The sequence below is a fragment of the Zootoca vivipara genome, chromosome 6 (assembly GCF_965207765.1).
Source record: "Zootoca vivipara chromosome 6, rZooViv2.hap1.1, whole genome shotgun sequence".
Lineage (NCBI taxonomy): Eukaryota > Metazoa > Chordata > Lepidosauria > Squamata > Lacertidae > Zootoca > Zootoca vivipara.
In genome coordinates this window covers 25,323,180-25,345,736 of record NC_142589.1, presented here as the reverse complement: position 1 = coordinate 25,345,736, position 22,557 = coordinate 25,323,180, and the positions used below count along the sequence as shown (strand labels likewise).

At 41.9% G+C, this 22,557-nt stretch overlaps 2 protein-coding genes across 10 annotated transcripts in view; one reads left to right on the top strand and one right to left on the bottom strand.

Moving 5' to 3' along the window:
- TDRD12 (tudor domain containing 12) overlaps window positions 1-8,861 on the top strand; it is a 40,870-nt gene extending 32,009 nt beyond the window's left edge. For 2 of the 5 annotated variants that reach the window (XM_088671818.1, XM_088671819.1), the window contains 7 exons: window positions 716-903; window positions 1,377-1,433; window positions 3,929-4,031; window positions 4,235-4,348; window positions 4,431-4,584; window positions 4,670-4,736; window positions 5,767-8,861. In XM_088671818.1, coding sequence (XP_088527944.1) covers window positions 716-903; window positions 1,377-1,433; window positions 3,929-4,031; window positions 4,235-4,348; window positions 4,431-4,584; window positions 4,670-4,736; window positions 5,767-5,870 — 787 coding nt within the window. In that variant the 3' untranslated portion in view covers window positions 5,871-8,861. The remainder of the gene's footprint in view (window positions 1-715; window positions 904-1,376; window positions 1,434-3,928; window positions 4,032-4,234; window positions 4,349-4,430; window positions 4,585-4,669; window positions 4,737-5,766) is intronic. The other 3 variants (XM_088671822.1, XM_088671821.1, XM_088671820.1) reach the window with 3 other exon arrangements.
- Window positions 8,862-8,871: 10 nt separating this feature from the next.
- LOC118085876 (b(0,+)-type amino acid transporter 1-like) overlaps window positions 8,872-22,557 on the bottom strand; it is a 45,998-nt gene continuing 32,312 nt past the window's right edge. For 3 of the 5 annotated variants that reach the window (XM_060276104.2, XM_088671826.1, XM_035116895.3), the window contains 11 exons: window positions 21,857-22,004; window positions 20,457-20,699; window positions 19,520-19,645; window positions 18,888-18,987; window positions 16,820-16,864; window positions 15,740-15,863; window positions 15,389-15,492; window positions 14,476-14,572; window positions 13,844-13,993; window positions 12,282-12,456; window positions 8,872-10,427 (listed from right to left, as the gene is read on the bottom strand). In XM_060276104.2, coding sequence (XP_060132087.1) covers window positions 10,363-10,427; window positions 12,282-12,456; window positions 13,844-13,993; window positions 14,476-14,572; window positions 15,389-15,492; window positions 15,740-15,863; window positions 16,820-16,864; window positions 18,888-18,987; window positions 19,520-19,645; window positions 20,457-20,699; window positions 21,857-22,004 — 1,377 coding nt within the window. In that variant the 3' untranslated portion in view covers window positions 8,872-10,362. The remainder of the gene's footprint in view (window positions 10,428-12,281; window positions 12,457-13,843; window positions 13,994-14,475; window positions 14,573-15,388; window positions 15,493-15,739; window positions 15,864-16,819; window positions 16,865-18,887; window positions 18,988-19,519; window positions 19,646-20,456; window positions 20,700-21,856; window positions 22,005-22,557) is intronic. The other 2 variants (XR_004692707.3, XM_035116896.3) reach the window with 2 other exon arrangements.

Here is a 22,557-nt window from a genome sequence, read left to right as displayed (position 1 = left end):
CTTGAAACTAAGTTAGTAGGGCTTTTGCCCTTGGATACATATGTACAAACTACTCTCGCTATTCAGTGGTTGTTGAGCTTTCACCACAATTTCTCTGAGAGCTCTCCTTGTTTAATAGGTTCAGTTCCAAAACTTGTCTTGGTGTGGATCGTCTTGAGTGTCCAGGGTGGGTGTAGCTGGTTTCTAGTGTGCTGGAGTCTCAAATACCGTAGTTTCTAAGGCTGAGATTGACTAGAGAGAGAAGGAAGCTTCTCTCCTAGGTGAGTCCTTTCCCAAGTGTCTCTCTGGTAATTCCTTTTTAAACCAGAAGTTTGGGGCAGGCTGCATTTGAGCAGGTAAAGGCTGTTTAACCCTTTCCTCTTGTGTCATTTTCTAACTCAGAATCAGTGAACCCAAGCTTCTGTTGCACCCAAAGGTAAAAATCTTTGCACCAGAGGATTAAATACAATGAGGGGAGTATAGTTTTTGCGCTGGAAAATGACACAAGTAGAAAGTATTTCATCATCCTTCCTCATCACATCCTTTTTCCATGCAAATATTCTGCCCTAGCTAGAGGTTTAAAAAAGCAGGAAGAACTGCAGAACACGTTTAAGACTAAATGTGCCTTATATTGGCTGGAGACCAACATCACTCGGTGTCTGGACTGCTGCCCATACAATGAGTAAAATGTTCTTTTAAGCAAAGTGCACTGTAACATCTCTCACACCCCTTTTAGGATACATCCTCTGAAGTGTGGGGTGAGTGAGCAGGACACACCTCCTTCACAAAGCATCTTGGACCAGGCTACTCTCAATTCACAGGCCTCCAAAGAACAAGCCTTATCCAATGTGCAGAATGATGTGCAAGAGGGTGATATTATTACCAATCAGAGTTTTTCTCAAGAAACTTTACAAAATCATCCAGGTAAGTATTCTGCCTTGAAAGGATTTTTTTGATTGATTGATTGATTGATTGCACGTGTGTGTTATCTCCAGATAACAGAAGGTGGCATATACGCTGACTTCCTTCTCGATTTATCCTCACAACAACTCTGTGAAGTAGCTTAGGCTGAGAGTTAGTGACTGGTTCAATGTCACCCAGGTGGCTTCATGGCTGAGCGGGGATTGAACCCTAGCTTGCCAGGTCCAACATCCATCCCCCTGGATAGCAAAAGGCGCCAATCAAAATTATCATTCCTGGGGGCAAAGCATCTGCTTCAAGCAATAGAGTTTTAGACTCTTCGGAAGTCCACTGTCAACCGCTCGTAAGGCACTATGAGGGTAAAATTGCTTACCCATGTAGCAATCTTGATGCCACATCACGAAGAGTCGGACAGGACTAAACAACTACTACAAATATTTACAGTATGTGTGTAATTTGTTTTGTCTTTCATTTAGATGAAATGACTGCAGCTAAGAAAGCAGATGAATGTCTACAGCCATCTCATGAATGGTATCAATTTTAATTGTTTTGTTTGGAGCTTATGTCATTCCCAGTCTCAATGCCTTGAGTGGGTAGCAATGTTTTTTCTTTGCTCTCCTTCCCTATCCCAGACCACCAAAGGTAGTTTCATGTCATTCTTTGAAGAAGTGCAGGCATGGACTTTGGCAAGCCTTAAAAGAAAGGGAACTCCAAAGTTTGGTGGGGGCAGCCTCTGTGAGTCCTTGTGGGTCCTTGAAGTACATAGTGTATTTCAGTAAAACGTTACCAAGGTTAGGCTCCTCTGGGCTTTCTAGGCTATCGCCACAAGCACCTGAAGATGGGCCATAGTGTTGGCACTATCTAAAGCAGGCATCCCCAAACCGGCCCTCCAGATGTTTTGGACTACAATTCCCATCTTCCCTGACCACTGGTCCTGTTAGCTAGGGTCATGGGACAACAACAACAACAACAACAATAATAATAATAATAATAATAATAATAATAATAATAATTAATAAATAATTTATTATTTACACCCCGCTCATCTGGCTGGACTTCCCCTGCCACTCTGGGCAGCTTCCAACAAACATTAAAATACATCAAATATCACAGATAAAAAACTTCCCTAAACAAGGCTGCCTTTAGGTATTTTCTAAATGTCAGGTAGTTGTTTATCTCTCTGACCTCTGATGGGAGGGTGTTCCACAGGGCGGGTGCCACTACCGAAAAAGCCCTCTGCCTGGTTCCCTGTAGCTTTGCTTCTCGCAGTGAGGGAACCGCCAGAAGGCCCTTGGCGCTGGACCTCAGTGTCCGGGCAGAATGATGGGGGTGGAGACGTTCCTTCAGGTATACTGGACTGAGGCCGTTTAGGGGTTTAAAGGTCAGCACCAACACTTTGAATTGTGCTCAGAAACGTACTGGGAGCCAAGTAGGCCAAAACATCTGGAGGGCCACAGTTTGGGGATGCCTGATCTAAAGTCACAGAGCTGCTGACAGCACCTCTATATCAAGCTTGTATAGTTCAGCTTTGAAAATATGAAGGCCTGAGTGTTGACAGCTGGTTTTCTGGAGGTATGCAGAAGGACTCTAGAAAGCAGTGGGTTAATGCGCCCACCACCCAGAGAGGCAGGGGCAGGTGAGTTGAAACTGAGTCCTGGGCAGCTCCAAAGTGTTGCCCCTCTAGCTCTTTTCCTGACCTTGTCTAGAAACAGTGTTCAAAACTCCCATTGTTCTAGGCGCATTTTATGACACACAATTTCATTAGCGCAAGCAGTTTCTGAGCTCTGGGCACAGTACTGTGCCGAAGATTTCAGATTAAAAGTGCAGAGCAGAAGGAAAGGAGGACCCTTTTCTGCCTCTCCACTTCGAGCTACTCTCTGAAGACTGGAGAAGAGACCCTCTTAAGAATATTGGGGGTGGGGTGGGCAGGGGAAGACTAGACGATGTGGAAAGTGAACATAATATTTTAGCTGCAGCTCATTCATTTTCAGTTTTGTATTGTTATAAATAAAAAAAAGCTCACTGTTGTTGTGCCCATAACCTAGGTTTATGGTGCCATTTAGCTCCTAGCTTTCATATCTGTTTTTAACACTGTCTAGAAAGGGAAGCCGCTTCTTTCACTTTAGCTCTCTCATCTATTTCATTGCTTAATTTCTCTGTTCTTTAACTTGTTCTGACAGTCTTTTTCTCTCCCATCTGCAGCTCTCATCTTCTTGTCCGTTTAAGATATCAAATGTCTTTTTTGTTATTCTGAATGCTTTTTCTTTTGTCAGTTTGAATCTTTCTCCCTCAGCTCTCCTAGGCACTGTTAGGGTTATTAATGGAAGCAAGGAAGCCCAAATCAGGGAACCAGACCACCAGTGGCCTGAGACAACTGTCAGGGCCTCCTCTCCCCACTTTCCCTGTGGCTGTCTAAGGACATGAGCCCCGGAAGAAGGCAGAAGCAAGTTTCAGGGAGCAAGTGCTGTCAGCTGGTCCTGGCAGGGAGCTATCAGTGCCCTAAGAGAACTGATGGAACAGCGCCACCTTCTCTGGGAGTCCTTAAGACCTTTGTATCCTGAGGTAGGGCAAGGAAACCCACGCCAAGCACCATCAACAGCTGAGAAGCCCATCAGTCAGAGAGGATTCCCCTGCACTATAGTTTATACCATTTCTTTGTTTTAGTACTTTTAAGTGGTAAACTGCCTTGGGTCTTGGCAGGAAATAATTGCAGTAAAAACATGGAACTGTTTTCTGGAGTCCTCCTGCACACTCTAGGAAAGAGCACGCACTGCATGTGAACCAATTGCCCAGCTTCTATATATGAGAAAAGTTTGGGATCTGTATGGTCTGTTATAGTTTTTTGTCAAGGAAGGGTATGTGTGAAAAACTAGCTTCAGCCATATTTCCATTGCAGAGCATCACCTTGAGGGGAGCCCCCTAATGGAACTCCCATCACCCCATCCCCGCCAATATACTTCTTCAAGCTCTTCTGTCTGATTTGCTCTTTTTCCTCTTGTAATGTTGATATTCTTTTCCACATGCGGGTTGAGTCCAACCACAGCAGTTAACCAGATGCTCCCGAGAAGCTCACAGGAAGGGCCCAATGGAGAAAGCCATCCTCAGCATTCCCAAGCTTCTGCTAATCAGAGGTAGGCTGCTTCTGAAGAGGATGTGCCTTTATTGGCTGTCACTTTTGGCATTATAAAGCCTTTTTACTAGATGTTGTGGAATCGAGCAGTAGCATTACATGGCTTGTCAACTGAATTACTTCCAGGATTTTGGAAATTCATATGTAGGAATTTGTATTTAAAAATCAAATCCATTTTAACCAGTTTTTCTTTTCTTTTTTTAGCTTCTATCCATCAATAAAATGGTTTGAAAAGCAGGATGTTGTTGTTCTGAAGGTAAAATTACAAAATATTACCAGCCATGACTGCAAGTTTTTCTCCCAGAGGATTGTTTTCAGGTAGATAGGAAATATTTTACAAAAAAAGGATTAAAAAATGATTTGTTTCTGTTTTGAAACTAATATTTTAAAATACTGTCAGTGCTTCCGTAGAAGACAGATTTTATTTGGCTGATATGGAGCTGCAGAAAAATATCATCAAAGAAAAATCAGCTTGTGATCTTAAGAATGGTGAACCTGTGATTACCCTTGCAAAAGAGAAGGCTGAACCTTGGTGCAACTTGCTGAAGCACAAAGTAGGTTGGACATTCAAAAGTGGGTTATGGAACTTAAAATATTGGCATGGTAGACTGAAGTATTCTGAAATGTTCCTTCCAACAGAATTCCCACGTCTCCTTTGATTTTGATTACTTGGATGATTCTGAAGAAAGAAGTCCCTTTTCTGCTGGTAAGCCACTAATTGCATTTTGTGTATACATTCCTCTTCAGTCATAGAGGTTATCCAGGAGTGGGCCATTTCAGAGGTAGGACTGCAAATTACTTCTTGCTTGGTCCCCTTCAGTGAGAGGAGCCACACACCCACCCACACACACCCACACTACTGTCTGCTTCAAAGCAGCAGGATTTTCACAGAACTTGGATTCTTTCTCTTTCATTGTCATGATACCAACTAGTTTAAACATTTCTGTCCCTGACACTGATGAGGGAAATGCCTGCTACAAATCTGTTGCATACTTTGTGGAGGGGAGAATCAGAGCTGGCCACAAGGAGGAGCCCTCCTGGGCTAGCATTGTAGGCAGTCAGCATCCTCCTTTTAGCTAGTATAAACCAATGTCTGATGACTCTTGTTCTTGCGGACAGGAAATGTGGAAAGGGAGCCTGTGCTTGGCAGGGATGTTTAGAGGGTGGATGTCTCTCTGTGCACTCTATAGGGCAGGAGCTAACTGGGATGCTGACACTGGGTTGCACTAAATGCATAGTGAACAGCTGCTGTGTCTGGTTTTTTTTTAAAAAAAAGCAAAGTATTCTTTTTTCAATCCTTTTCATAAGCTACTGGAATGAAAGGGTTAGAGAGAGTCTCTTATACCCATTCTCAATTATTTGACTTCTGATCTGCATTTTTCACACGTGTGTGTGTGTGTGTGTGTGTGTGTGTGTGTGTGTGTGTATGTGTATCACTGTGTCCTGTAAGGTTTTTCATTTAAAAAAAAACACCCATTGGTGTTAAAGAGTCATAGCCTTGTTGGTGGGGAGACCATTTTTTGTCAGGATTTCATCTGGGGAGGAAAAGTTGAACCCTCCCCCTTTCCCCACACCCTAAAATTAGCCACCAGATGGCAGCCAGTATTGTTTGTCCTATAGCACCCAGAGCCATTAGGAACCAGGCAAGACCCTCTCTTCAAAGTGGCACGTTAAACTGCACTAAAATGCTGGGAACTAGCTTTTTAGATGTATACATAATGTGTTTTTTTCTTAAGCAGGCACAGGCCCCAAGAAAGTGCACCTGGTTTCTACAGAGGAGGAAGAGGAGGAGCACTCCTCAGATGACAGTGACACCGAGAGTGATTTGTCCATTTGTTAATTCTGGTTTGGAAATGGGGATTAAGAACCAGGCTGTCACATGAGAACCCGCAGCTTGGGTGGCATTTCCATAATGAAAGCATTTTAGCTTTTTGAACATCAGTAAAAGTTCTATGACCATGATTTTGAAGAGGGTTGTCATGGTGGGAGGGTGGGATGTTTGCTGTTCGACTTAACTGCCATAGACTGATCACATGTACAATTGATTTCAGTGAGTTTTAATTCAAGGTAAATTTGCTCTGAGTAGAAGAGTTGTGATTTTTGCTAAGTACCTAACCGTGAAACCAATGGAGGGAGGTGAAAATCCTCTCTCTGTGTGTGTGGCTATTCTTGGAGCCTGTTTCAAAAAGAAAGCACAGCTTCTGGCCTTTTCCTCACAAAACAAATTATCAAGCCTCATACAGATATTAGACAAAAGGAGTTAAGAGTAGAAACTGTCTGGGAAGCACCATTCAAGTTCTTAAATGTAACTTGGATTTCTTAGCCATTACAACCCTCAGAATATTTCCCCTCATGCTACCTTGGAATCTTTTCCTTCAGAATTTTTCCTGCGGCTTTATAATCCGTTGTAAAGCAAAGCAGTTGTGCACAGTGGTGATTATTGACTACAAAGGACATTATAACAGAATGGATGCTGGCAGAATGAAACTGTTTTTGGCAATAGAGTAATGTGCTTCTATGAAGCAATGAATTTCTGAGTTACACTTGGATATGTTTCATGAAGTACCATTTATTTAGGAAAGTGAATTGTGAACATTCAGCATGTTAACATCTAGATGAGGTTTCTGTAGTAGGTAGGAAAATGGAGAATAGGTTTTAATCCTTTCCAGCAACCTGTTTAAAATGACAATGTGCAAGCCAAAACCAGGCATTGTCCTTGCTTGTAATGGCCACATAAAGCATTTGTGTTTTCAGCCTCTGGCATCCATTGATACCAAGTGTTTGGTGTGATGTCATGTCCATGTTGTATTGCTAGAGACAAGTGTTCAGTCTAACAATATTTAGTTCTGATCTTAATTTCTTTTTAAAAATGTAGCCATCAAAACCAGTTTAATACTGGTGATGTACTAAGTGTACCCTTTGTTAGCTGTATCTTAAGGTGTAAAACTATAAGATGCTGACTGATCTGTGCAGAAAATATTTTTGTTTTCAGAATATGAGAACTAATTTGAAAGCTTAAAGTAGTTGATTAGAAAAATAGTTCTGGTTCTTTGATCAGTTTGTTTTGTGTGGAATTGTTTGGGCCAACACAGCTGATGCATTACATCTAATTTTTCCTGCTCTAATATGGTAGATAATGAAAGTTAAATCATATTATAGGTCTCCCTTGAACATCAATATTCAAATTGGTTAGTTAACTAGACACTATTTGTTTGAGTGCTCTCTTTCTGTACATTTTTATATTGGCACAAAGAGCTGTGGGTATGTGTAAGAAAAATTAGAATCAAAGGGTATACCTGTGTTGTTATCTGGATCCAGGAGCTGTGAGGGGCTGGTAGATCCACTTAATCAAAAGAACCAAAAATATAATACAGTGGACGCTTGGGGTTGTGAATGTGATCCGTGCGGAAGGCACATTCGCAACCTGCAGCGTTCACAACCCGCAGTGTTGTGTCTGCGCACGCGCGGATTGCGATTCAGCGCTTCTGTGCATGTGCCGAAACCCAGAAGTAACCTGTTTCAGTACTTCCGGGTTCGGCGGGGAGCGCAACCCGAAAAGACGCAACCTGAAGCGGCTGTAACCCGAGGTATGACTGTAAAGTACTGCTACAATAAATACAACTTTCCCTACCTGTTCGCATAGCAGTATAACAAAAAGTAAAGTGAAGGATGCCCAAATGACTGTCAGATGCACAGGCATAGTTATATATGATAGTCTCTTTGATATACTTATTACTAAGTTTATATGCTGCCCTGCATCCAAAGATCACAAGGCAGTATGCTTAACAAAATAATTGCCCTGTTGACATTAAATACAGTATTAGATAAATAGTACCTTTTAAGAGTATCCTCCAATGGGGAGCAGCATTCTGTCACTGAATTGACAGCCTCTCTGGAAGCTGCAGATATTAGTTGCAATGGGTTCTAACATACCCTCTAATGCCTGCATCCTATTTTCTAAATGCCCCTACTTTTTCCAGTTAAATATTCCCACTCCACATTGTCAAATGTGTAACAGTACAGTGCAACAACAGTTTACTCTATAAAATGAATATGGCAGCAATTGTTGAGCTTTCAGTGTTTCACATGATTGACCCAAATGATGTTATAACAGTTGGGCATCTCTGTATATCATACATGCAATTAGATCAGAGGTCTTTGAAAGTTGGATGTTGTGATAAACCCTTCTTAAGGCCATAATCCTATGCAAGCCATAGGAAAAAGTTCCATTGAGTTCAATGGGGAATACTCCCAGGTAAGTAGATAGAGGATTGCAGCCTTATTCAGGAGCTGTACTCAAGTAGGACCTGCTTCCAGCTAAATGTGTATAGGGCTGCACTGCCAGTGTTTTTCCAAGAGTTTGGTCTTTGCAACCTCCAAGACTGATTTTCATTTCCACAAACTGGGTCAAAGAAATTGCAGGGAAGGGGTGTTGAATCCCTTTGACAATTTTTTGCTGCAAATATGTATCTTCTGTAGGTAAAAGCAGGATGTCAGGGGAGAAATTTGAATTGGGCGGGGGGGGGGGGGCATGCTCCTCCTGTTTCTGTTTCTCCTGCCAGTCCACCTATCCAATGTGGGACCCTTGCTGCTCCTTTTATTTTGAAAATTAAGAAACTAGCAGTTTCATTTGCCATGTAAAATTTTGTTTGGTTTTTAGCATAGAACCAGGGGCAACACAGCCCTGCAGTTTCTCAGAATCCTCATACAGTGAGTTCTAATGAAAAGAATAATATGGTAATTGGTGATGGTTTAAGTACTTGGTATTTCATATGAATACTTATGGAAAAGGTTATTTATGCCTGTTAGAAAAGCAATAAAGAACACTCTTAAAACCAGCCTTTATGTCTTTGGAGTTGTAAGAAACTATTTATTTATTAAATAGAAAATGTAATAAAAATATACCAAAGGCATTTGCAACAAGTCACAAAACAGTAATGTTGGAACTTTGACTTTTCAGAGTGCACAAGGAATCTAGAGAAGGCCAAAGGAAGGGAGGGAAAGAGCATCTAGTGTTCCATTTACCAGCAGTTCATTCCATGTTTGCAGCAGTAAAAAATTCTAAATCTTTGGTTTTCCTGCACATCTTTCACAAAAGTAATTTTGAAAAGCAACAAACATGTCTGTTCCAAGATCGCTACCTGACTTTGAGATTATTTCCACTTACTTGCCTGCTATCTCAGTAATGAGACAGCTGAGCACTGCATGGAAAACCTTGCTTCCACATCCCAAACATATTGTGGAACCCTGACCCCAAACCAATGGTAAGAGGAATGGTGGTAGCCAAATCAAAGATGTAGCTTCTTGGATCCAGCCTACACAACCACAGCCAATTTTTACTTTTATTATCTGCCTAGTGGCAACTTTGTTTTAGAGGGGAAGACATTTTGCAAGTAGGGAAATTGGTGTGGCAAAAGTTCTTTTTTATGGATGTTGTGATAAATCCATTAAATCTTTAAGGTGGTACAAGGCTCCTTGATGTCTTTCCTTTGGAATTAGATTAAAAATGTTGCTTAAGCGTCTGTCTTTGCATGCACGCCTTTTCAAAAGATGTAGCTGTGCAGGATACTGAGGTAGAGACATGACAGCAGCAAACCAAGCTCAGGCTCCCTGAGTGCCAAAACAACCTTATATGGGCAACCAAGGATCTGCCTTTAAGCCTCATGCTGGACAGACTCTCCCCATCTAATACACAAACCATTGTGCCTGCAAAAATCTGCTCCAGTGTTGAGATACATCCCATCATCTGCTCATGTTTCATTGTGTCAAGGCAGAGGCATACTTTGAGAAGCCTCAGCCTAGTCCAGTGTATTACTTTTCTTGACCTCTTCAACCGCTGGAGTCAATATCATATGGATTATGTCTAGATCACATGTCTTTCTCCCTCCCAGATGTTCACCTGTCATTTCATTTGGGTTTCTACCCTTTATAAATCTGTAAGACATTTAATAGATGAGATTTCATCTTTGCGCTTCCATGTTTGTTTGCTGGTAGATGGCACTGTAATACTGCATGTTCCGTCCTTTCAGCTTGCTGAGAAAATAATGTAGAAATTCCATACCTGAAATCAAGTCCATGGCCTACAACTCCTCAGGTCTTTTCCCCCATACAGATATTTTCTTAAGATGTTGCAAATCCCTGAATTCAATGTGTTACAAAAACAAATGCATTTTACAGGGGAAAAGAACAGAACGGTGTCTTTTTCAGGACGCTTACTGTCTCACAAATGTCCCCTATCCTCAGCATTGAGACCAATAGTTGTGGACATGATGTATCATACCTGCTGAACTATTTCCAGGATCTAGCCTTTTGAATGATGGAAAAATTCAATGTTATTCAGAAACGTCTTCTGGTGGAACTACTTCCATAAGCATCTGAAGGTGCATAGTGATGGGCTCTGAAACACAGAAGTTGTTGAGGTCAGAAATGGCCTCATTTGCACTGTTAGTACCATTTCTTTTCCTAGATCAGCGTTTCTCAACCGCTGTTGCGCGGCACACTAGTGTGCCGCGACGTGCGGCGATGAGAAGGGCGATTTGCATTGTCACGTGCCTGGCGGCCGCCAATACACAGCACTAACCCGCCGGAAAGCAATATTTGGCAAGTGTTTCTTACAGTCATAATTATAATATAGGGCGGCACAGAGTTAAATTTTTTAACTTTTTTAATGGTGGTGTGCCTCGTGATTTTTTTCACGGAACAAGTGTGCCGTGGCCCAAAAAAGGTTGAGAAACACTGTCCTAGATCATTTCTCCTTTTGCACTTAACCACTTAGAAGCCTCAGTGTTGATTCCACAAGCCAGATTATGGGCTTTACTTTTCCTATAGCCAAATTACTGGTAACATGGATCTTGAAGTTGTTGAGGTCAGAAATGGCCTCATTTGCACTGTTAGTACCATTTCTTTTCCTAGATCATTTCCCCCTTTGCACTTAACCACTTAGAAGCCTCAGTGTTGATTCCACAAGCCAGATTATGGGCTTTACTTTTCCTATAGCCAAATTAACATGGCTTTTGGGAATATTCCAGAAATTACAGTCAAAACAAGTGCTTTATTGTGATGCTTTCCATTTCTTAAGTGTACCAGATGGTGTGTGCAGTGCTGAGCACATCATGTCTACCTAAAAACAATATATTTTCAATATTAGCATCTTGTTATTTCTGGAAACATCAAGAGGTCTATTCAAAATCAGTACAATGGTACCTCGGTTTAAGTACACAATTGGTTCCGGAGGTCTGTACTTAAACTGAAGCGTACTTAACCTGAAGCGAACTTTCCCATTGAAAGTAATGGAAAGTGGATTAATCCGTTCCAGACGGGTCCGCGGAGTACTCAACCTGAAGCGTACTTAAGCCAAAGTATGAGTGTAATTGGTTCTGGAAGTCCGTACTTAACCTGAAGCGAACTTTCCCATTGAATGTAATGGAAAGTGGATTAATCCGTTCCAGACAAGTCCGTGGAGCACTTAAACTGAAAGTACTCAAACCGAAGCGTACTTAAACCGAGGTATGGCTGTATACACAGTCTTATACTATTGGTGCTATGAGGGTAGAGTAGCATTTTGTTGTACTAGAACTCTGGTTGAATTGAATTATATTTACATGTTTATTTTTAACTCTGCAAACTATGGGCTGATATTAGATCACCGCTTTAACATGATGGAATTATAAGTGGTTGTTTGTTGGCATGGCGACTGGCAAAGTGAGGGCATCTCAGACCACATTTCAAATGGTTTCCAGGACATAATGAGCTGTAACCTTATCTAAGTGTCAGAGTCCACTCAAAATTCCAGTTGCCACAATCAAAAGGATCTATTTCCTGTGTATTTCCATCAAGTTTCAGTCTTTAAAGAAAAGATGGCTAGTGGTTAGGAAGAAGCAGGCACAGGAACGTCTAAAACTATATAGGGAGGCTTAAAAATTGTCTACCCTGAAGGAAGGTGGGAAATTCCAATTGGAATGTTTTTGTAACTGGAAACACTAGCACCCATGTGCCTGCAAAGGGCAAGTGGCCAGTGCAGAAACGTGTACTGTGTAATCTCTAGCAAGTGATCTGAGGAGACCACGTACCCCATTCCCGGGTCTATGAGCCTGCCCTATTCACATACTGTAATTTCCTCTCTACTGCATCTCATGCACTCCACCTGTTCCTTTTTAAGAAGCTCTTTCCCTTTTGAATAAAAGAGCCACACCCAGATTATTTCATCACAAACACCTCTTCCCCCTGGGATGGAAATCAACCAGATACTCACTTGAGATTTTTTGAGCCCAGCTGAATTTGAAGTGGATGAAAAGTACATAAAAGACAAGTCCACTGATAATAAATAGAGCGCAATACAGATATGGCAGCTCAGGTGCAGTGATGATGGGTGCCAGAACCAGCACAATGGAAACAAACATCACAAGAATGGGGATGATAAGAGGTACCTGCAAGACAGAGCGGAGGGGTAATGTAATTGTGTGTGTTGAAGAATCCCAGATTGGAACGACCTAGCAAGGCCAAGGAATATTCTGGCTCAAGATTCTAATGCACTCCATTTTAACAACTTGGCTGTTGCATCAGGAACAGCATACAAATGTTACTTGCCAGGCCAAGAGAAGATCTGGTGGTTTTGGCAAGTCTTGCCACAGCCCAGGCATTCCACATCTTAATAGGCTTCTGCATGCTACCCAAGTCATCCTAGGCCAAGGGTCAGCCTACTTTTTCAGCAGGGGGCCTGTCCACTGTCATCCTGACCTTGTGGGGGCAGGACTATATTTCGGGGGGAAATATGAACGAATTCCTATGCCCCACAAATAACCCAGAGATGCATTTTAAATAAAAGGACACATTCTACTCATGTAAAAACATGCTGATTCCCGGACCATCCGCGGGCTGGATTTAGAAGGTGATTGGGCCGCATCCAGCCCCTGGGCCTTAGTTTGGGGGACCCCTGTCCTAGGCTGTTTGGGGCTGGAAGCAGGCATTTTTAAAATGCTGGCTATCATGGCCTTACACAGGGCCTGTTTAAAGGACAGCTGTAGTTCAGTTTTCATACACTTTAGGGAAGTGTGAATTGGGCATTGTTTATTTACTGGATGTATTCGGCGCTTGCTACAAAAATGTCTCAAAGTGATTTAGAGTTATGAAAACATACATGATACAAAATTTAAAACACACCCAAAAGATAATTGACAAAAAGTACACATCCTGCAATCACATAAAAATGGCAAATCCTATCCCATCCTACTAAACATTGAATATGGATATCACCATATCTTGACACTCCAGTTAAGAGCCAAATGCCTGGGAAAAGGAACATCTTTGCCAAAATGCCTAAAAGTTGATAATGATGGTGCCAGGTGCATCTCTCTCTAAAATGAGCATCCCACAATTGGGAAACCATTGAAAAGGCCTGTTCTCATGTTGCTGTTTATTGAAGGGGGCACACAAAGAAGGCCCTCAGATAATATTAGGTATTGGTTAGGTATTGAAGTATTGAAGTCATGGGTAACGTAAGACTTTATACGTCAAGAGCAGCACTTTGAATTGGGCCAGGGAGCTAACACATCCTATGCACTTGAACCAGGACCAGCGCTCTAGGATCAGACCACCCACTCCCAGTCAATTCTGGCCACTGAATTCTGCACTAAGTGCAGTTTCTGAATGCTCTTCAAAGATGGCACTACATAAAGTGTGTTGCAATAATCTAACCTAGAGGCAGCTCACGTGTTAACCTAATTTCTTCCCCAGCAGTAACAAAAGAAGCAGCACAAGAGGAACTGCCAAACCATCCTGAACACTGATGAGAATATCTTCTGGTGAGCTACTTACACGGATAGGCCTTTCAAGATCTTTTCTTGTAAAGCGCATGACAATGAGTCCCAGCATATTTAGACCATAGAATATCCAAACTGCAAAGCTAAAGTAGTTGATGAGGGTGTTGATGTCTCCGGGAATTATATAAATAATAGCTATTGCACCCTGAAAGCAGAAGAAATGCATTATGGAGAAGGCATTTTTAAAAAAACCTGCAGATTTCAGTGTTGGGTTTACAGTAAAGGCCTTTTCATAGAATGGCCAATACTAATTGTGGCTATGATAACTCTGTTGGAAAACTAATTCGGATATGCTTGCTTAGTCTCTCCAGTGACTTTAAATTTGCAGCCCTACTGCATGGTTGCTTCATTAAAATACAAGGCCTCCATGAAGACCCTTTTGCATACAGATGGGAAAGCCGTGTGCAGTCACATGGAATTTGGCCTCACGGGACTTGTGATGGCTGCCAACCTGGACCGGTTGGATATTAGACAAATTAATGGAGGATAAAACCATCATTGACTACTAGTCGTGACGGCTATGCCCTGCCTCCAGTAACAGAGAACAATGCTGAACTAGACAGGCCTTTGGTTTGATCCAGCAGGGGTCTTATGCTGTTCTTCTGACACTTCAGAAATCATACTTACATAAAAGATGATAGCAGGCACTGGAGTTAAGCGCTTAATGCTGATGTAAGAGAGCACCTTTAACATGTGTCCTTCACGGCCCACTACATAAGCAAGCCTGAGAAGGTAAATCATTTTCATTAGAGAAGCCATTGTGATGGACTGACCCAGAGCAAAGGATGGCAAGACTCCTGCACTTTTCATATTTTTGGTGTTGCATTCAGAGAGCATTGCAGAATCTGTGTTTACCATGTCATGCAGTAATATGGGCCTATGGAGAGCGTATGAGGAACTAGTTGCAACGGCTGTGGCTTGAGTCCAATGTTAAAAGCATAAGAATCTGGGAAATGGAATGAGATCAGCACTACTGCCACATGCACTGTGACCAACAGGGTATGGGATTTCGCCCATCTGACATACTGCTGTGCTTCCAATAAATGTGAGTGGATGTGCAGGTGTGATGTTAAATTTAAGCTGCTCCCTCCCTCTATACCACCTTTCATTGCACCACCTGCCAGCAATTGAGCAAAGTTTAGTAGCTTGGAAATGTCAATGTGCCCCTGTCTCCTGAGTGCCCCAGGTTACTTTTAATGAGATGATGGTGCTCCTTTACATGATGTATCACCAAAACATTGAATTATTTATTCACATAATGCTGGGGCAGATTCCACCATGAGTTCCTTGAAAATGACTGGGTTAATTCAGAGGAAAATGAAGAATTCAGAGGCACATGTACTTCTAATGGGGCAGCTGTCTCCAACCTGACCTGATTTTAAGTGTCACCTGAGCATTTGCCTGTTGACAATTGTGATGCTCTTAACTGCAGGTCCATATAAGTGCAGAGGTCTTGCATTCTGGATTCTGAGCTGAGTGCACATAAGTCAACTTTAACCTAGGGCACACTGGAATTCCACATCAGAAAGTTTTGTTTTACCTGCTAGCAGTAAAGCATGTCCCATTGGCTGACCCGATGGCAGAAAAAGCCACAAAGAGAGGGACTATCCAGGAAGCAGGATAAAGAACCCTGTCTCCAAATGTCTGTGATGGAAGGAATTGAAATAATGCACATCTTTAAAACATAGAGGTCAACCAACTGGGCATGTGAAGATACAGCAGTAATTAAAGATACTTAATAAAAAGCTTGCACAACTTTTTAGAGAAGCAAATTTTCCCTTGTGTAACTTTAAAAAAACTACTTTCACTCTTGTTCTGCCGTTTGTATCAAACCATCCTCTTGTGAATTGCACAGAGGTGAAAAGCAACACATTTTTGTACTTCAACTCACCACAGCGACAGCTTGAGACTGCAGAAGTTCTGTTGATGTCATAACCGTGAAATAGGATATATTGATCAGAACGTAACAAACTGTGACCAGAGGGATTCCAATAACAATAGAGAGTGGTAGATTTCTAGATAATGTAAAGAGATATGCTATAAGTTAAGATTTTTGCATAAATTTGCATCTGAACAGTTCTAAAGGGGGAAATTGTCATATTTTAAATAATGAGCATTGTCTCTTATATGAGTCACAATAACACATCTTCTAAGATGACACCTGCCACCCTATGGTCCTGATTAACACCCCCACCCCAACTTCCAGCAATGATATTTGCACTGAGAACATAAGAACACAAGATGAGTGGACACACAAGCAGAACCAGAGGAGGAGTTTCCTTCCCAATGTGGAGAGTAGCTTGGGTGGGACTGTCAGCAGAACAAAGCAAATGGGGGAGGGAGGGGGGTTAAGGGGGGGAAGCACCAGCCCCCGCCCCATGGATGCTGTTCGTTAACAGTATAAAATACATGTATATTGCATCTGTACATTTGAACATTACATCTAGTTTGGCTTTAAACAGCTGTGTATTAAGACTTTAAAATTTCACTCTGTTGGTGGATGCAGGGCCAGCTCTACCACTAGGCAAAGTGAGGCAACTGCCTTGGGTGGCAGATGCTGGTGGCCAGAAGCTGTTCCTCCTGTGCCCCCAGGCATTTCCCTCCTGGTGGATGTGCTGCACAGCCTAAACTAGCTTTCTGTCGTTGGGTGGTTCTGAAGGGCACTGTCAGACTAAAACAGCTGGTCTAGTCAGCTTCTGCAGGTGGCAGCCATCTTGTCATTTGCATAAGGCAACAAAATGACTTGGAACAGATATATTCCCTCCTGACTGTATAGATGCAGTTCACTAACGTGGGCCTGGTTTCAGAAAACAGCTTATCAGATTTTGTTGTTGCTTTGTGAAACTTTTTGCGCACTGCCTTAGGAGGGCTGTACCCTGAATGGCAGGTTAGAAATCCTTGTTTCAATGGGACTGTGAGGGAGGAGGGAAAAGAAATGATGTTCTAGCAGCTGATGCACCATTTTTCTTACCTGTAAGGATCTTTAAGTTCCTCTGTGATATAATTGAGTTGATTCCTGGAAGGGGGGAGAAGTACCAAAACGTTACTTTGCATCCTGCACATTCCTGGGAGAAACCCCTCTTGAACCCAGTGGAATTTAATTTCCAAATAAAAGAGTTATGGGGTGTAAATCTTGATGTTAATACATATTTTTACTGAAATTGTAATTCCCTTTCAACCAACAACAACATCTTTATGAGACAATTCACAGAGCCAAGTAGAAAATTTCCTACTTTAATTTGTGTTCTGCATTTTGCACAGAAGCAAGTGCCCAATATGGCTTTCAACAGTAATAGCAAGTAACAATAAACAATCAGGAATATATGCATCTGTTCTGTGCAAAAATAATCCCTTGCACATCAAAACAGGCATTAGATCAGCCTTTGGCAGCCTGATGCCCTGCAATATAGCTATCCTGGACAAAGGGAAAGCTTCTCAATTAGGTTTCTCTCTTGCATGCTATTTTCTATGTGCAGGGGTCTATTTTGGGGGCTGAGTATGAAGGAACTGCCATCTGCCATCTGAAATACTACAGCCCAGACACAGCCTTACCACTTCAGGAAAAAATATGCCCTTAACAAATATGAGTCCTTCCTCATGGCATCCATTCACCTCCCATATGAGAAGCAACCGTCAATTAAGACAACACACACACATACCAACCTATGGAAAGATCTGGAGAGACCTACTCGATTAGAGATTTTATTTTTTTAAAAAATAAACTTTATTAAAAATTATATCAACACGAATAAAGAATAACACAAAAAACCACAAATACATAGATAAGACTATACAGTGGTACCTCGACTTACGAAGACGATCCGTTCCACGGCGCTCTTCATAAGTCAAGGTTTTTGGATGCCAAAGCGCCTGCCCTGCGCATGCACGGACCACATTTTTTCACTTCTGCGCATGCGCGGACCGCAGGCGCAGGGTGCGCATAGTGAAAAAGACTTCCGGGGTTGTCGACTTCGTAAGTCGAAACCTTCGGAAGTCGAAGCATTCGTATGTCGAGGTACCACTATACATCAATACAATAAAAGAAGAGATCACATACTTAACAACCTCCATCACCTTGATCTTTAATATTTAATACCTCTTCAATTACTACTCATAATTCCCCCCACCCCCTTTCTTCCACCCCTCCACCCCTACTTCCCTCACCTATGTGCTATATTATTGGTATTTGCCTATTCTGCTATGTTGCTTATTTTTAATCTTAATATTTAATCTTAATAATTTAATCTTTAATCTTTTTTCATTATATTATCCGATAACTTTGCGATTCATAATCTACTCTATTTCCTATTGCCTACTTTCCCTTTCCCTCTTGCTTCATCTTTCTTTCTTCACTTTCTTATTCTTTATTTTCTTTCTTTCATATATAATTCTACGCTTTCCCATTCTTTATTAGCTTTCTGGATAGAGTCTCCTCTTACGAATACTGTTAATTTTGCCATTGTCATGAACTCACAAATTTTTGATCTCCATTCGATTAGAGATTTTATTATGCCTATCAACTGGCTCTAAGTCATGCATCCCCAACCTCATTTTGGGACTACAATTCCCATCATCCCTGACCACTGTTCCTGTTAGCTAGGGATGATGGGAGCTGTTGTCCCAAACAACTGGAGGGCCGAGGTTGGGGGTGCCTGCCTAAGTAGTGGTTCTAACCTTAAGATGCTGTTAACTCCTTTTTCTAACGACCTAAGACTAGCTGATACTGTTGGTGCCTTAAAAAGCCGTCTCACCTATTGGCCACCACTGCATCATGTGGTAGCTTCCACAAGTTTATGGTCTGCTTAGCTCTCCCCCACAAAAGTGGGTGGGCTGTCTCCTTTCATGCCTACCAGGAAGTCGCCATAGGTTTAGAATAAGTATTCCCCACCTTACACTATTTCCAGGTGTGATTCTTCAGCAAGACTTCAGGTCCCAGAGTTTCCATGCAATATCTTTGTTAAAGTGCAGTAAAGACAGATCAAAATAAGACATGAACTGTTATACTCTAACTGCTAATGACAATCATAAAATTATATTACCATCCACTATAGGCCCAGAGTCCATTATAAAATGCAAGACAAATGGCGCCCACAGAAAGCGGGGGGCCATCAAACGAATTGTTGAAGTTCTTTGTATTTCCTGGGGGAGGGAAAGTGAAACATATCATTTCTTGCAGCTGAGGAACTTGGCTCAAAGTCCGTGAAAACTCCTACCCACCCCGATAAATCTGTTTGCCTAAAATGCCACTGGACGCTTTGTGGTTTTGATATAATAGCCTCCAGATTCATTCCTTGGAGGAAAATAAGAGGGACATTGATCACTCACCACCCAACTGACCCTCCTTGACCCCTTCCCCATTTCTGTGGTCCACTCACCACTGAGCATTTCCTATCAGAAGAAGGGCACTTGCCCATAGATAATTTTGTGATAGATGTTAAAACATATTGAAATGGAATGTGACTTTTTAGAAACCTGAGACTTATCTTTAATGTATGTCATAAACAGGTTTTAATTAATTTACAAGGAAGGTAATATTAAAAATATCAACACACAGGTTCCCACCCACCCCCCAAAAAGAAAGCAAAGGAGTTGTATCTGTCCCAGTCAACTGCTGCAGATTAGATAGATAGATAGATAGATATTCTGCAATTAAGACTTCAACATAACATACCTTGGGCTAGAAGAACAATCCCACTTACAATGATAATTATGACAATCACCATTTTAGCCGCAGTGAAAAAGTTCTGCACGTAGCTCGCCCACTTCACACTCAGGGCATTCACCAGAGTAACTGTAACTAAGAGAAAGGAAAGGGGGGGAAGGTTCACAAGAAATGTCATAAATCAGACATCTCAATGAATAACCTTCTGTATCCCTGGAATCCGTCCTTTGCCTTCCCAGTTTCATTTTCCTGCCACTCAGAGTAGCCAATAATGGGCAAGATGGACAAATAATCTGACCAGCTGTGTGGTAGCTTCATATGTTCCTCTGCATTCGAGTGCTCAAACCCATCTCGCTTTTCAGACCAAGCAAGCCGGCGTTTGTCCACAGACAACTTTTCCAGGTCATGTGGCCAGCCTGATTAAACTGCTTTTGGTGCAACTAGACACAGTGATGAGTGCCAGAGTGCACAGAAACGCAATTTACCTTCCCACCATTTACCTTATCTACTTGCCCTGGCGTTTTGGTATGCTTTCAAACTGCAAAGTTGGCAGGAGCCATATATAAGATGGGTTAGTGGTACTATTCCCAAGTTCCCAAAAAGGGAGAGGGGAGTTTGAAATTTGAACTAGGGACTTCTGGTTCCTAGCACAGTCTCTTCGCTTCCGTTGCGCACTAGCTGCCTCCAGCTTGTGCTAAATTAACCCACAAATTTGCAAACCAGTGTAAAGGAAGCCTATTCTTTGCCTATTCTTTCTATTCAGTGTATCTGAAGAAGTGTGCATGCACACGAAAGCTCATACCAAAATAAAAACTTAGTTGGTCTTTAAGGTGCTGCTGGAAGGAATTTTTTTTTATTCTTTGCCGTTATCTCTGTATGCATTTGGTTTTTGGTCGCTCACACTTCCAGCTACCTTTGTCTTCCTGATCAAAAGCCAAATACTCACAGAGGGCTGCTGTTGCCAGACACTTGATGACAACTGTGGGGGGATCACAACCCGGATAAAATGGAGCCGCTGTGTACTCAGCAAAGCTGAGGCAAATGATGGCAAAGGAACTGGGCAAGATGACGATGAGACATGCCCAGGAAAACAAATATGCAGGGATTGGGCCAAAGGCTTCCATGAGGTACGAATAGTCTCCTCCTGATTTTGGTATCATCGTGCCAAGTTCGGCAGAACACAGTGCCCCTAAAGAAAGAAGTGGGAGTTTTCAAAATAACCTTCCTCTACCACCACCACTGCCACAATCACCCATCTCCATTTCAATATGGCTTCTAGGGGGCTCTATATGCACCTGATCCTTCTAGCCTGTTTCAAGCCACCAGGGATCTTGTTCCTATTAAGTGCATAATTTTGTTATTGTATATGGAACTAGTCAACATTTCTCTCACCCAATGAGTGCTTCTGTTGTGAGAAGCTCATCTGGTCCCAACCAACTATAACTTTGAGTTGCTGGAGAAATGCTTTTTTCCCCCTTCCCTCCACAAGCACGATTGATTGTTTTCATTTATAAACACTGTGCTTGTCTTTTAGACAGTCCATGACATCATCAGCGGGTGCCTTGAGACTCAGGGAGCATCGATAAAAGAAAAGCCAGTAACAAAAAAGTTATTTTTAGAGTCAGTTATCACATACCGGTATTTATTACATTTATATTTATCTCTCATTCATCCTTTCCATTTTCTTCAATACATGCAAAAACCCTATGAGGTAAGTCAGGCTAAGAGATGGTGATCAGTCCAAGATTACACAGAGAACTTCATGGACGAGTGGAAATTCGAACCCTCAACACCCCCAGTCAAGTATAACCACCACAGCATATGGTTATCATATACTAAACATAGATCACTCAGTTTTTCATCACATGGTGATTTACAAGAGAGGCCAGATGAACAAAAGGAACCTGTACAGCTTCAAAATACAGTGGTACCTTGGTTCTCAAGCTTAATCCGTACCAGGAGTCCGTTCGACTCCCAACACCGTTCAAAAACCAAGCACGGCTTCCGATTGGCTGCAGGAACTTCCTGCACTCAAGCGGAAGCTGTGTCGGATGTTCGGCTTCTGAAAAATGTTCGCAAACCGGAACACTTACTTCCGGGTTTGCGGTGTCCGGGCCGATTTGTTCAGCAACTAAGCTGTTTGAGAACCAAGGTACCACTGTAATTATAACGTGTTAGCTTTGGTTAGCATTTCCCCCAAACAAATTGTTCACCTATATCTTAAATGGAAAACTAGCAAATGCAAATCCATCGTTGAAGGGCTAAACAAAATAACACATACTATACCAAGGAGCTTGTAATAAACTGGGGGGGGGGGATAAGTTGGAAAGAGCAGTAGCGATTTACCTAACGTAGCAAGCACTCCACAGGCTGTCCAGATGACTAAGCTGGGCCCAACTGCTCCAACGTTAGCCAGAACGCCCTTTGGAGAAACAAAGATCCCTGAACCGATCATTGTCCCAACAATGAGACAGATTCCACTGAGAAGGCCCACCTGGGAAAAGAAACTGAGGTTAGGTGAATTCAACCAGAGTGGTTATTTCAATCTTCTATAGGTAGTATCATGAGGGTGGAGATGGATGTGGGACAGGATCACTGAAGCAGATGTTAACCCAAGAATATGTCAGGAAGGGTCCACTCTTATTGCAGAAACACTGCTTTATACAACAGCTGCCGCCACATATCTTATGGGGAGCTTATTTTCCCAACAAACACATCCGTAGGATCTACAGTTTATTATTATTATTATTATTATTATTATTATTATTATTATTATTATTATTATTTGAACTTCTCAGTCACTTTTTAAATTAAAAGTGAAGTCAAAGTGACTTGGAATGTAACACAAGAATTAAAAGCAATATAAAACTACAATGGAATAAAGACTAAAAACTTTCAGAAGCCTGAGGTCAGAGTTACAGTCTGTTCTGGGAATGACGGTAAGCCGCTTTAGGAGCCTTTTTCATCTTGGAAGTGGGGTGAAAATGTTTACACACACACACACACACACACACACATGTTGCCTTGGCAAGGGTAACAAGAATGTG